Source organism: Marmota marmota, unplaced genomic scaffold, assembly GCF_001458135.2.
Source record: "Marmota marmota marmota unplaced genomic scaffold, marMar, whole genome shotgun sequence".
Lineage (NCBI taxonomy): Eukaryota > Metazoa > Chordata > Mammalia > Rodentia > Sciuridae > Marmota > Marmota marmota.
The window spans coordinates 16,432,235-16,446,897 of NW_026000164.1; the positions used below are offsets into that span (position 1 = coordinate 16,432,235).

General features: G+C 40.5%; 1 protein-coding gene across 1 annotated transcript in view; it reads right to left on the reverse strand.

Annotated features, from left to right (window-relative positions):
- Lrguk (leucine rich repeats and guanylate kinase domain containing) overlaps window positions 1–11,746 on the reverse strand; it is a 74,654-nt gene extending 62,908 nt beyond the window's left edge. Inside the window, exons 1-4 of the mRNA XM_048786647.1 lie at window positions 11,417–11,746; window positions 5,645–5,752; window positions 3,374–3,455; window positions 93–193 (exon numbers count right to left, since the gene is read on the reverse strand). Of these exons, the coding sequence (XP_048642604.1) occupies window positions 93–193; window positions 3,374–3,455; window positions 5,645–5,752; window positions 11,417–11,722 (597 nt within the window). The 5' untranslated portion in view covers window positions 11,723–11,746. The remainder of the gene's footprint in view (window positions 1–92; window positions 194–3,373; window positions 3,456–5,644; window positions 5,753–11,416) is intronic.
- Between the last annotated feature and the right edge of the window lie 2,917 nt (window positions 11,747–14,663).

A 14,663-nucleotide genomic window follows, 5' to 3' on the forward strand; every position in this document is an offset into this window, starting at 1 on the left:
TTTTCAAATGCTCTATTTCAGTGCTATTTTGCTTATTTAATGTATTTTGCAAACCACGCAACATATGTAATTAGTGTATTGATAAAGGGTACCTTGAGATTTTTGGGTGGCTTGAAATTGAAGAATGAAGTCAGTTTATTTTGAGAAGCATTAAGTTCTAGAAGATAAGGCATGCAACTCACACAAGACAAATCTGGGGGAAATAGATACAGAATAGGTAAGCCAACAGAATAACGAGAAAAAGTCATTAAAAACAGTGATGTTACTTGAGAATATTTTTTAATTATGCTCGTCATAAGCACATCTTAAATATTACAGATGAATGAAATGGGTAAAACCAGGAGTGTGTGAAATTAAAAAAAAAAAGAAAGTGTGGAAATTCTATGCAGCAACAATTTAACCTTTTTTCCCAAGACTGGTCTACCTCTTCCATTCTCCCTGTTTCCAGGACCACCAATGGCCAAGGCCTCAAGCATGTTCCTGCTCATTCTCCCACAATCTGCTTATGCCTATGTGCTTCAAAAATTTCCAGCCTTTGAGGAAACAATGAGAAACTAAAGCCTTAGATAATCCTCTTGATAATTAGCCCCTAAATAACTGAATTAGGTATTTTCAGAAGATTGGAAATGCCACAATTAGGAAACTCTCTTTGTTGTAAATTCAATTTTGTTTTAGTTGGACTTAATCCTAAATCTCATTAATTATTTGAAGTTATTTCAAGCATTATTGCTATTATTTTTTTATTCTGGATTGTTTCAAAATTACATCTAAATTTTGCATTTTTTCCCAAGCTGATATCCTCAAACTTAAATACAGAGTAAAGGATTCTATGTGGATAGAGACTTTAATGGAAATTAGATATAAAACATACTGGTTGTTTTGTCGTTCGCTGCCATTTTGTGACAGATGCATTCAGGGTAGCAGAATGAATTAGAGAAGGAAGAGATCTAGAAGAATCGCAATAAGGGTTATGGCCTTGTGGACACCAGTAATTCATTTCTCCACATGAAAATGGTACCAAGAACAGCAACTCCTGTCCCTCTCCTTCAGAAGCACAGAAGGAGCTGTTACAACCCCTCAGAGGATGGCTCCCAGTGGGAGAATGGAACCTCTACACCAAAGCCACACGCAGTGCGTCTGCCCTTCACCAGGTGGCACAGACACATGCAGAGACAGGGACTAGGTAGAACAATGGGGCAGCAGGCCTTTCCCTGAAGCATATGGGCAGCATTGTGAGAGGGCCTCCTGCCATCTTCCCTTCTCAAGGGGCACTGAAATGAGAAAATATCCACCAATTTCTACTTCATTTCTCTGGACTAAACCATCCCCTAAATGTAAATGGTTCTAAGAGAGATGGTACACTAGGACATAATCACTTGGTTAGACATTTATCAACCAACCAGGGAAGGCTGCCTGTGAGAGGAAACCTAAGGAGTAACTAACTTCTCTGTGATATGCATCTACCTGTCCATTCTGAGCCCAGATGCATGTCAGGAATGGTCTCACCTCTATGAACTTCTACTGGGCCCCAGACTCCTGTTGGAGCAGATCTTTTTGTGGGCAGGTAAACGCTACCAGTGAGATATGTCTTAAAGCAGAATCAGCATCAATACTTAAATATACACAAAGAGATGATGAGGACATGTCCTACTCTGGAGAGAGTCAATGTTTCAAAATCATTGTGGCAGAAATAATCCCTGGTCACAAGCAGGCTGAGAGGTCCCTACTAGGTGCAGTGACCTCCTTGTCCACCAGATGGCAGGAGCACCTCATGTCTACATCAGTGGTTCTCAAAGTCTGATCTAGGACCAGCAGTACTGGTCTCACAGGGGAGCTTAGTCCAAATGCGAATTCTCAGATCCCACCCCAAATCTACTATATCTGAGGGTAAGGCCCAGGAATCTGTATTTTAACAGACCCCCCTTCCAGATGATTCTGATAAAAGCTGAAATTTAATAAACATCATCATAGAAAAATATACTGTAGTTGACACATAGTGGGATCTCAAACATTGGATGAATGTCAAATGGTCACATGGGAATAATGAAGGGGCTGTACAGGATCAATGAAGACTGGTCTAGATGAAGAGGAAGGTGTCAACTGTGGACTTCTGCTCAAATGGCAAGGATATGAAGCCAAGTCTCTTCCCTCGCTGCAAAGCCAAGTACGTTCCTATGGCCAAAGCCTCCCCCTACTCTGTGATTTCTTATCTAGAAAATGAAATCAATCTTGGAAATATGGGGTAGGTGGAGCACTCCTGTCCATAACACAAAAAGTCCTTCTGATGATATGATTAATCATCATCTGGGATTTACTTTAACATAACCCTGGGAAGTGGGACAGGGAGGTATAGATGAAACAAGATTGGCCATGGGCTGGTAACTACTGAACCTCAATACTCATTCCAATGTTCTATTTTGCACCTGTTTGTAATTTTCCACAATAGTTTTATAAAGACTGAAAAAGATTATTGAAAAGTCTTCTTAAAACAATAGCATTTTAAAAATTAAAAGAGGCTGGAATATTTCTTAGCCCTTGAAAGGGGTGGATTTTAATTTTTAGAATCACACGTGGGGTTAAAAAAGAAAGAACATGAAACAGAGAAGACCACATCAGGAACATTCTAATTGTCGTTTTTAAAAAAGAAGGCAAGAGAAGCAAGTACAAAGAAAATCAGTGGAGAAAGCAGGTCAGAAATAATGATTTGCTTACTTCTCTAGGAGTTAAAGGAAAAAGCACACACTGTTAACATCAAATAAGATCAGAAAATCAGAAAGGAGGATCAAGCGTTGAAAATATATGACAACTGTAGTACTAATTTCATTAAATGTGAACAAGGTATCATAACAAATATATAGAACTACAAATGATGGAGTTGAAAGAATCAATAAACACAGAGAGACAGCCAAAAGAGAGAGAAAATACATTTGTGAATCCCCAAGGCTCAAATAATAACAAAAGTAGCTAGCCAGGATTAAAATATCAATGCAAAAGCAAAGTAAAGAAAATAATGTACTAGAGGGAAGAAAATATGAATTCATGGGTACTAAATTACTAAGAGAAGTAAAGGACAGGAAGTATTGAAGAGGTAATGATCAACCTCTTACAAGGAAAAAAGTGAACATTCCACTTCATTCTCTAAAGCATCACTGAGTGCATCTCAAACCTATCTTAATATTGCAGATTTTAGCCTTTTTCTTCATTCTCGGTCATTGATGCCTGGGGTGGGGGACGTGGAAAGCAAAGGATCAACATGTGAACTGAGCTACAAGTTACTATATCAAGCTTAGTGTTATTAAACTATATTGCATACTGCAACATTTACATTTTCAAATAATTTAGTAATCAATCTACCAGAATGACAATCACATACCTCCAATTTTATTCGCTGAAAGATCCAACTTCTGTAGGTGAACGTAGCCACACAGAATACTAACGTCGATTAAATCACAGCCCTGAGGAAATCAAGGTAAAAGACTTTAACAGGTTAGTTCTTGGCCTTCCAAATTTCTTTCAAAAGTATGGAAGAAATGCGCAAACAAAATCTGAGGTCTACTATTAATAGGATCTCAAAAAAGACAACAGACCCCATTAAAAAAAAATAAGACTATATTCCTCTGAAAAAAATAATAGCTTAGGAAAACAGTGGTATTAGAAAGAATGAATACAACATGAAAAGGCAAATTAAAGCAGTGTTTGTGGAGACCTTTAGCACAGAGTTTTATATTTAAAAAATAGCAATAAAGACAAAGCTTTTATCTAGTAGAAGAAAAAGCAATGCCTAGAATTTAAATTAAGTTTTAAAGAGAGTTCACGCCTAATCGGAAGATCATTAATAACAATACTACCTACATTTTCACAGGTTCGTTTTCAAAGCTCTTTCCCAATAATCTCAAGGACGAAACACATCTCTGAGATCTGAAGGGCAGATTACTGTCAATTTAGAGATGAGGAATAAAAGGTACAAAGAGGTATGTAAGTAACCTGAAATTACAAAGCAAGATAGAAAGAAGCAGCATTCCAGTCTTCTGAGTCCTGGGACAAAATTGGATCTAGGAAACTGGTGTTTCTAGGGAACTCCAAGTGAGATTAGGGAATTTGATCCTGCGGAACAATGATTTACACGATTGGTTTATGTCATATCATCAGAGTCAGAAGAAAAAAAAAAACAAGCAATGAAGTCATTGTAAGCAAATTCTCATGTAGAATAATAATTGTTTAAGAAAGGCTGCTCCACAAGCAATAAATAAATACTGAATGGTTACTATGTATAAGACGTCATTGTGGGGAGCTGGCATGATGAGAAATGGAATAGAGCTATATTGGGCCCTTAAGAAATGTATGACTTTGGCAGGAGAGAAGATATGTACACAAGTAATAGGTGAAAGCAAAAAATAACGTGCGACCTAAGTGAGACTTGGGGGTGGTGAGGAATCACTGAACCAGAAAGTGTATTCAGCAAGACAGGTTATTAAGGCCAAGTGATTCAACATGCAATACCTCAAATGTAAGGAGGTCAGTGGCAAAATAAGTTAAACTTCAGTCCCTTCAGTTGAAATAAGATTTAAAGGATTGCCTTTTTTTTTTTTTTTCTTGGTAGATCAATTTAAGGCATGGCACTACATACATAAGGAGAATATTGATTGAAAAGGACCCGTGGGGGGGGGGGGTAATGGCTGCTGGAATCATGCCACTGCAGTGCCTAACAGTGCGAGAAGCCTAGGGTGCTCCCCATATGTTATTGCCTGGCTGGCTGAGTCTTACATAAATGTTATAAAGTGACAAGAGTAAAAGATTACAGCCTTAATAGGCTGACCTCGAAGGACACGCCATGAAATGAGCACAGGTGAAAACAGTCTTTAGTTTTACTAATTCAAATCCAAGACAGACCGGCCTTGCAATGAGTGAGCCGGGCCAAGGCGCTGAAGTCAACTGTCAAGGTGCTCTCTTCACCTACGGATCTGTATTTACTCTGTGGATCTCCAAGAATAGCTAATGCTTTATCACACAAGGAAGCAAAAAGAGCGAGATTCCTAAGATTGTGGCAAAAGGATGAGAAAAGAAGCTTCACTCTGAGCAGTCTGCTCCCACAGCTCCTCTTAGGATGAATCTGGAGCCAAGACTCGGGGCCACTCTATGACGAGGGTTGAAATCGTGAAAAGTGATGAATAAGAATAGATTTTTTTCTTCAATGATAGGTATTTTGGGAGAAGTAAAATATAGCTCAAAGCTACTTATTTCTTGACATGCTTAGGAGGGGAAGTCAATATCAAAATCCTTGGTTCCCGTGGATTCAGATATAAATTTTAATGCTTCTTTCACTGATCAGAGAGAAAATTCTTAAAGATTCTGGTTTTACAGAATCAAATTCAACTTCTTGGAAAGAAATCATTGATTACTATAACACAGGCTACTTAAGATGAAAGAAATAGAGTGTGAAGAGACTGGAAATGAAGGAATTGGGGAGCTAAAGCCTGACCTGACCAGTACTCTTTGAAGTCTAATATTTACATAATTATCTCATCATTCATCTTCATCAAATGCTAAGCCCTGAGATTTTCTGTCACCATAACATCTACGAGCACCAAAGAAAATGGACATGGTCTCGACAGTGTCATGCCAGTGACCATCCCATTACACTCACTGATAAAGTCAGGTTGAGGTAGACTTGCTCGGTCCCCGGACCTGAGCGCCCCAATTCATGGAGGGCCTTGGCCACAACCTCCTCTCTCAGAACCCCATCAAATTCCTCCTGCAAAATGACAAAGAGGCAGACAAAGAAAGGATTCTAATTAGAAAAGAAACAATTTGTCTTGTCATATCTAAAATTTATTTAGCATATTATATATACCCAGTGCTGTGCCCTCCACAACTTGCCACCCCCAAAGAAAATTCTATGTTGAACACATACACATACTAGGTATAATTAAATACGTATCTACCAAATTAATATTTTTATTGCCACTGATTTTTCAGGTGGTCTCTTGTACTAGGCATTCAAAGTTGAATGAACACACAGTGGTCGTAGAAGCACCACCATCAGTAGTAATGGTAGCCACTGAGTGAGTGGTCCCCAATGCAGGCACTGTGTGTGAGTTCAGTCACCCTTCCATCAATCCTCAGGCAGGTATTCTTACCTCCATCTAACAGATGAAGAAACTGAGGTTCAGAGGTTACCTTGCATGAAACTGTATTCGACAGAGCTGAGATGACCTAAATCTGTCTGACCCCGGGCAATTCTATACTTAACTACCCACCCACACCCCAAAGAATGGTTACATCAAATGAAGTAAAGTATTTCTCTAAATTTGGTATTCTTACTGTAGAAAGCAGGTCCTCAGTTCACTTCCCATTGGCCAATTTTGCTAGATTAATATAATTTGCAAGATATATTAAAAGGTATATTAAAAGATGACAATCCTTTTCATAAGGAGGTTGATCCTTGATCCATACACATCTCATAGACCAAATGGGAGCCAGAAATGCCTTTGCCCCAATAATGACAACAAAAGAGCTAACAAGTAGGTCAGTGTCATGTTTGTGCTGACTTCAATTCCATAATGACCAATGCATTAACATTGAGCAAAGCACAACAGAAAATACAGTAACCATGTAAGTCACACTGATGTACCTATGAGTAGCATATGAACCACAATAGCAAAATATCCTTTTTCTGGGTCTTCCATTTAATTCAGGAGCCCACAGTGCAGCTGAGGCTGTGAATACTGAGGACATGAGTATAGGTCCATGCACATATTGCCCATGTGAAGACAGCACACGAGCTTTGTAACTGGGCAGGTGTGGCCAAACCACAGTTCTGCCATTTTGGATATGTGACTTTGGGGAGGTCAAGTTTTCGCAGAGTTTTATGTCTTCATTTATTAGTAGGAAGTGTTATTTTCTTTGAAGGAGCTCTGGACATGCCACTCCAAAGTACGCTGCTTTGGTATATGGATTGTTTGGAACTAAAGGTGCTTGAAAACAGCACAGGCAAGGAGGGGCTCTCTCCAAATTCCTTTTATCTATTAAAGACAGATCCTCCCAAAGGAACTCAATTGTCATGAATCCCTCCCTGGGAGTTGCTCCAACCAGAGAAGACTGACCCTTCTCACAGGAAAGGAGAAGAGAGCTGACACCACACTTTGTCACAGCTAGCTTACCTCCTGGGTTCTGCGAGAGCCCCTGCAGCTTTCCGGAAAAGCATTCACTCTCCTCTAAGTGGCCTACAGCCTCCCTCCCCTTCCCCTGTAAACATGGCATTTAAACTCTCAAATCTCACTGTTTGGGGGAGGGTATTCACTTTTGTTAGTTCCTATGATGCCCCCATACATGTAATATTAAAATTAATAAATCTATATGCTGATTTCCAGTTCATCTACCTGTTGTCAGCTTATCTCATAGGCCCTGCTATCAAACCTGGAAGGTAGGAGGGAAAGCTTTTCCTCTCCTATGTCTAGTGTTTGGGGGAGAATGAAAAAAGAACATATATAACATTCTTAGTGTAGTGCCTGGAACCCAACAAGTGTCCCCATTAAATGACAGTTGCTGTATTTGGTTGATGTCAGAAATTTCACATCTTAATATTTCACTCATCCATTCCAAACAACCTGTTCACAAAAGGGAAGCTATTTCTTTCTAAATAAAGTGGCAATGTCTTCTGTGAGGCCCAGGAAGGGATGGAGACAGGACAATATTAACTCCTGTCCCAAACTTTCTACCTGGATGCTTAAGTTCACCTGTCCCATCATACCCCCATTCCCTGAAAATGTGATGGCATTCCATCCTTCCTACAGTAGGTAGATGCCTGTCTTTTGAGGTCACTGTGACAGGGAGATGGGCCACTCTGTAGGCATTTTCCCAGATTCCCTAGGCAAGACTGCCCAGCAACCTCCTCCCATGTCCTTTGAGGTTCCCATAATTTGGCCCTACCATGCTTTCCTCAAATAAGCAAAGAGAATGAGAACTCTACCGGCCTCTTCCCACGTAATCTATCAATGGCAGAACCTACATCCACGTTCCTGAGACTCTTCCTTGCCTTGGTACCCCATTATATAGCTCTTCTTTCTTCTCCTACTTCTCTGACCAGCCTTTTCCACTTTCACTCCTTGATTCTTCTTCCTCTGCCTGTCACTAAAATTACTGTAGCCCTAAGATTCTGTTCCTGGTCATTCCCTTCCCTTCCCTTGTCTTCCCTGATGACCTCATAGGCTCCCATGCAAAATGTCCCCAAGTCATCTACTCTGAGACCACTCCCCTGATTTTCAGTCATTTGGCTTCTAGATCTACCTCCTTAATGCACAGCTCCACCTGTCCCTGATTCCTATGGTGATGGTGACCCGTAGGCCCAGCAGTCATCCCAGACCACTGACATTCAATTAGTAACTATCCCATCTTAAATATCTTGCAACCTTTCATCTTTATCTTCCTTTGCATTCCCACTGCTGTTGCCTTAATCCAGACTCTTCTAGACACTGCTAGAATCTTCTTACCGTCTTACCGACCTCTCATCTAACCCCAACTGGCCATCAGAGCAGTTCCCCACTGCTTAGAGTATCAAGTCTGTGCAACAGCAGAGAGCCCTCCACACTGGCCCTGCCACGGCTGCTGCTTCTGCTCTCACCTGGAACTCCTCAGTAGGAAGCTGCTCCGAGCACACCTTTCACCAAACAGGAGATATGGTGTATGATCCAACAGAGGCTGAGTGCTAGGATTCACTCACATGCTCACCTCACTTCCAGAGCAGAGATCACGTATGTCCTCCATCATTTTCTCACCTTCTCCTACCATTACTGTTGCTATTATTTACTGCATCTTTTAATTTCTTGAGATCCTATGCTATACACTTTATGGTTTATATTTATTATATTTTGTTATAGTTAATTATGTTGTATCATATTTAATAGATTCTCTCATTAAATTAGGTGTTCATAACTATCTCATGAGTAGGCATTGTTACCCACATTCAGTTACAGACAAAGTGTGGTTTTCATGCATCAGATTTGGGGACTTGCTGTTTCTTCTTTACACAGTCAGAGGGCTTCTTATATAGCAATCATCCCATTGATGTTTGTTCGATGAAGGTCAAACTCATTAAAACCTTGGGCTGGGGATATAGCTTAGTTGGTAGAGGGCTTATGTCACATGCACAAGGCCCTGGGTTCAATCCCCAGCACCACACACACAACCTCTTAATAGACTCTACTAAGCAGATAAAAACATGTAAAACTTTATTCTATTTACAAAGTATAAGTGATATATTAGGCTAAGCATTTTACAGATAGCATCTCACTTAATTCTCACAATTCCCTTAATATAATCCTCATGTTATGCATGAGTCAGAAAGAGGTTAAGTAACTTGGTCAAGATCTCACACTAACAAAATATTAAACCAAACCTCAAACACAAATCTGTCATTCCAAAAGCACTGCTTTGAGTAGATGGACTGCACTGCTTCCCTTAAATTCATAAGGGCTTCCGAAATTTGAGGCTAATTGCAATGATAGGCACTCAATAGTCATTGTGACCATGTTAGCATTACAACTCAATCAGGCTAAGACATGGAAAATAAATCACAGAGAATGAATGGCCAAATGTTTCTTTTTAAAACTTTTTAGTTCATTCAGCACATTAAAATTTAAACAATACTATGAAAAGTCAAAATAGAATGTGAGACCCAAAATAAATATTAATGCTTCGAACATAAATGGAAGAAATAATGAACTTTTTCCAAACACATTCTACAAGCCAAAAAGGAATAACTAGTTCAAGTCAGCTCCTTCTATGGCTTGTTAATGGCATACTGAAGACAGATTAACATTGGTACTAATGAACCCCATAGCTGAAGAGCATGTGTTAATTAGAATAATAAAGTATACTGGTGGTTCATTTGTGAATTCCTCTGGGATGGAAGCTGGTGGAAACCATACAAACATTTCAAAGTTGCAAAAACACTGCTACAGTTTTGCAACAGTTATTGTTAAAGGTGGCAAACAAAGTAAATCAACAAAATATTAACAAAGTAATAACTTTCTACAATTAATTTATTTAAGCAAGACTAAAGTGCTAACTAGCATAAGTAGAAGAAGTAAAGGTGGAAAACACTGCTAATTGTTCAAAGTGAATAGAAAAAGGACATTACTAAAGAAGAGGAACCCAAGTGAGGGAAGAATGTGAACAGTTAATAGTAGAATCAGTAACATGCAGGCTAGAGAGGGGAGAATGAGAAGAAATAAGACAAAGGCAGGAGTTTGTGAAAGGGAACAGTCATTAACAGAGAAACATGTTTGGCTCCAAGGAACAACAGTGACTAGGGAAAGACACAAAGATGCTAAGAGGGAAAGCAAGAAGAATACACAGAATGGAGATATTGGAAACATTCTATTTCCAATTATTATGTGTACTTCTAAAAAGAATTTGAAGCACTTTTTATTATGAAGGAAGAGGAAAAGGGAAAGAAAATTATTGAAATTAGGAAAAATATTGATTCTGAGTCTCCTGGTAGCCAAAACCAAGAGGGGAAACCTAACTATGTATTGAAAGGAAAACAAATCCATTTGTTTTCGAAAAAAAAAAAAGTAAAGAATTTATTAGAAGCCAAGAGAAGAAAATGATCTGATGAGAAATGAAAAGGAACAAGAAGGCTAAGAGGGGAACAGGAAGCTAGTGGAAGAAAGAAACTGGGAGATGGACAAAAGAAGAATTGTAGAAAAGGGAATTTGTATTGATGTGGAAGGTGAAGCCACCACTCCAAGTAATACATGTGAAAATGCTGGGAAGGCTCTGCACATCTGTGAAATACGCCCCAGTAAACTGGCTGTTTGAACATTCTACACTTTTCACCTCTCTCCCCCCACCCCCGCCTCATTCACTCACATAAGGCATATGTCCCTGGCAGTAATACATGAAAGTTTTAAGTCGTTTTAAGTCACTTAGTGTTTGAGGGAGCACTTAGATTACTTCAAGAGAGTAACCCCACAACCCGGGGGAAAGTGCGAGCGTACTTCACACAGTCACTGGAAACAGGTCAGCTGCTGGGGATGCCAGAGATGAATTCTGCCTGTTCACAATAAGGCAATCATTTTGTCCAGGTGTGATTTTGAAAACGTTAAAGCCCTAACCCTCATGCAAATACATACTTCTTTTCGTAACGATGCTATATGTAACTTGACTCATAAGAAATCAAATACGTCAACGAAAAAGAAAGATGTTTGGTGATAGTTCACGCAGCGGGTGGAGAAACAGGTGACAGAAATGAGAAGCGAAGAGCGGGACTGCGCCGTCCGGCAGGGGCGCTGGAGCCCGGGAGCACGGGCCGAGCCCGGGGCTGGTGAGGGGTGCGCGGGGAGCCGCGGGGCAGCGGCAGGGCCTGACGGCTGGAGAGGGAGGCAGGGAGGGAGGGGCAGGGGAGAAGGCACACCTCCAAATTCAGCATTTCGGACTCGGAGGACTCCTCGGATTCCCCTTCTCCCTCGGGCTCGCCCTGGTAGTCTTCTCCTTCCGCCTCCGACTCCTGATAGCGGTGAATGAGCTGCTGGAGAAGGTAGGAGGAGTCTTTGCTGAAAGTGCTTTTCTGTTTCTGCCCCATGGGGAAAGAAGACCAACAAGGATAGCGCTCTTTTTCTGAGTGCAGCATCACCGACGGGGATCCAGTTCGTAAACTGTTGAAGGCTCTCTGGAGAGAAGGCGCTCTCGGTCCCTGGGGACCTCCCTCGGAGGCCGCCATCTTGTTTGGCGGAGTTGCCTAGGAGACTAACGCCGGGGGGCGCGGCGCCGCAAGGGATCCTGGGGGCTGTAGTCCCCGCCCTGCCGCGCGTGCTCGCCCTCCTCCCGCGCGGCCGCTCGCCTTGGTTTTGAGTTCTTTTTATCTGCATTTTTCTATTATTCTTCTCTTTTTAGCCCGTTCAGTTCAGTCACTGGCTTTGTTTCTTTTTGTGTGTCTCCTCTTTTCGCCACCCTCCTCCTTTTGTCTCCACCTGTCTCTCTTCCCTCCTAGAAGCCCCTCTCAGAGCTTTTTTTTACATCTCACATTTGATCACACGTGGGCCTCTTGTCCCGCTTGGTTCACAAAGGGCCCTTTCTTCAGAATCTTACTTTAGAAGGCTTTGATGTCCCTATATCACTGAAATTTAACCGTGTGCACAGTGTGGGGCGAGAAGATGAGGGTGTGCATTAGTGAAATCCAAGGCATGACTCCTGTTCGTATGGTTTAATTGTGGATAATAAAGAGAAACTACCAGCAGACTTCTGAGAACTAACTTGCAATTAATTTAATCTCCCCAACCTCAAATGATAAGCTCTGTCTGTCCTGGGGGAGAAAAACTGGTAGTGGTCTGGCAATCCATACAGAGAGAGGAAAAAGAATGGCTGTCAAATTGAGGCTGAATCTGAGAGCCTCTGAAAAGCTATTAGCATCCCATAAATAATTGTATTAGTCAAGTGACTTGCATTGGTAATTATTTGATTCTTGTTGCATAGTATCCCTTTGCAGTTTTATAAAATACTCTTGCAAGATTACAAAGCATGATTCTATGCTAGTGTGATTTTATGTGACCCAAATCCCATAGCCTTAAGCTCCACAAAGTAGACACTCCATAGAAAAGCAGGATGAAAATTATAGTAACCATTATTGCCATAGTGATGACAATAGAGATCCTTGCAGGGAAGTTGCCCTCATCCTCCTGGCCTTACAGGGCCTTTTCTCCACGCTTCAGTGACAGCAGTTGCAAATACAAAATGATCCTGTCAATGGCTGTCAGGGGAGAAGGAGAAAAAATCCTTATGGACACCATCCATTGACTATTATCTTTCTCAGTGCTTGAGGGACCGTTAAAACTGACATAAAGCTTTCAGAATTACCTTCCTTCATTATCTTGCTAGTCATAAATGTAAAGGCCACAGTGAAAGTATCTCTACTAGGCTCATCTTGCTTCTTGCTTATTTTTTCTTTCTGGTAGTAAAGATTCCTCCAAGGGATTTCTCTCTACCCTCTCCCCCAAACTGACACAGGGAAAAGGGGAGCAGAAAGTATAAAAATACAAACGTTTGTTGTTGTTGTTGTTTTCTACAACAATCAGCATTTCTAGCAAACCAGCTTTGCTGGCTTCCATCTATCAGGAAAGGTGTCTTAAGGTAGAGCTAGTTATGTCGTGTCAAAGAATAATTTCAAAAAGTAAAAAAAAAAAAACATGATTCTCATATAAAAGATAGAATAAATCACATGTGAAAGATTCTGTATAACTCATTAAATAATGAGGGAATAAGATGGTAATGGTATTCAGAATCCACTAGGAAAGACATTCTGAAATGATCTGGCTAAGTTACAAAATTTGTTAATGCCCTACAGCACCAGAAAACAGCATTTGCGTAATATATTTCTAGGTGTTTGATTTCTTTTCAGCTTCATATCTACTTCGTTTTTTTTCCCATTTTGATAGGTGAAGTCACGGAGGCTCAGGGAAGTTAAATTACTGACCCAAAACCACATGATGGTGCTGAAATCCAGAGCTAGAGTGACCAACTCCACAAACTGCCACCTTTGTAGGTGGAAAAAAAAAATGGGAGGCAAGATAGAGCTAGTGGTCTCAGAAGAAAACAAAAACAAACCAGTCAAGGTTCTTAAGAACAAATAAAATAATTTACTTCACACTTTTTTTTTTTTTTTTTTAGTACAGAGGATTGAACAACTGAGGGGCACTTGTCCACTGAGCCGCATCCCCAGTCCTATTTTGTATTTTATTTAGTGACAGAGTATCACTGAGTTGCTTAGCTAAGGCTGGCTTTGAACTCATGATCTTCCTGTCTCAGCCTCCAGAGCCCCTGGGATTAGAGGTATGTGCCGCTGCACCCAGTTCAGAATCACTTTTTCATATAGATTAGATCATGTAAGAATCGAAAGGAATCTAGAAGTCCATCTTAAAACCAACTCTTTCTTTTACAGAAGAAATTGATGGCCCTTGAGGGACAATGACGTGCCCCAAATTGCCTGACTTATTAGCCACAGAGTACTATTAGAGTCTAGACTGTTTGCCATTCTGTCTTCATTCTTGGTAGTTCACCAATATGTTCCCGAGGTTGGAATTTTTCTATAAGAATTCTGACTTTGGAATAATGGACATGAAAATAGAAAGCTTATGTCTCGGGGCTGGGGATGTGGCTCAAGCGGTGGCGTGCTCGCCTGGCATGCGTGCGGCCCGGGTTCGATCCTCAGCACCACATACAAACAAAGATGTTGTGTCCGCCAAAAACTGAAAAATAAATATTAAAAAAAAAAATTCTCTCTCTCTCTAAAAAAGAGAGAGAGAGAGAGAGAGAGCGCGCCTACATTTAAAAAAAAAAAAAAAGAAAGCTTATGTCTCTATAAAGCAACTTATTTTATCAGGTAGAGAAGAAAAATAGGCAGAGGGAAAGAAGGTGAGCAGAGAGCGAGTGTTAGTATAAAACATCAATCATCTTTTTCATTTATACATTGCTTACTTAGCCTTGCTAAGTGCTGTGTACATATCTCATTTAATTATTCCAGATATCCTATGAAATAAGAATTGATATACCCTCTTTTAAAGAATGAGGCTTAAAGATGTTACATGAGTTAACCGGGCGCAGTGGTGCACGCCTGTAATCCCAGTGGCTCAGGAGGCTGAGGCAGGAGGATCGTGAATTCAAAGTCA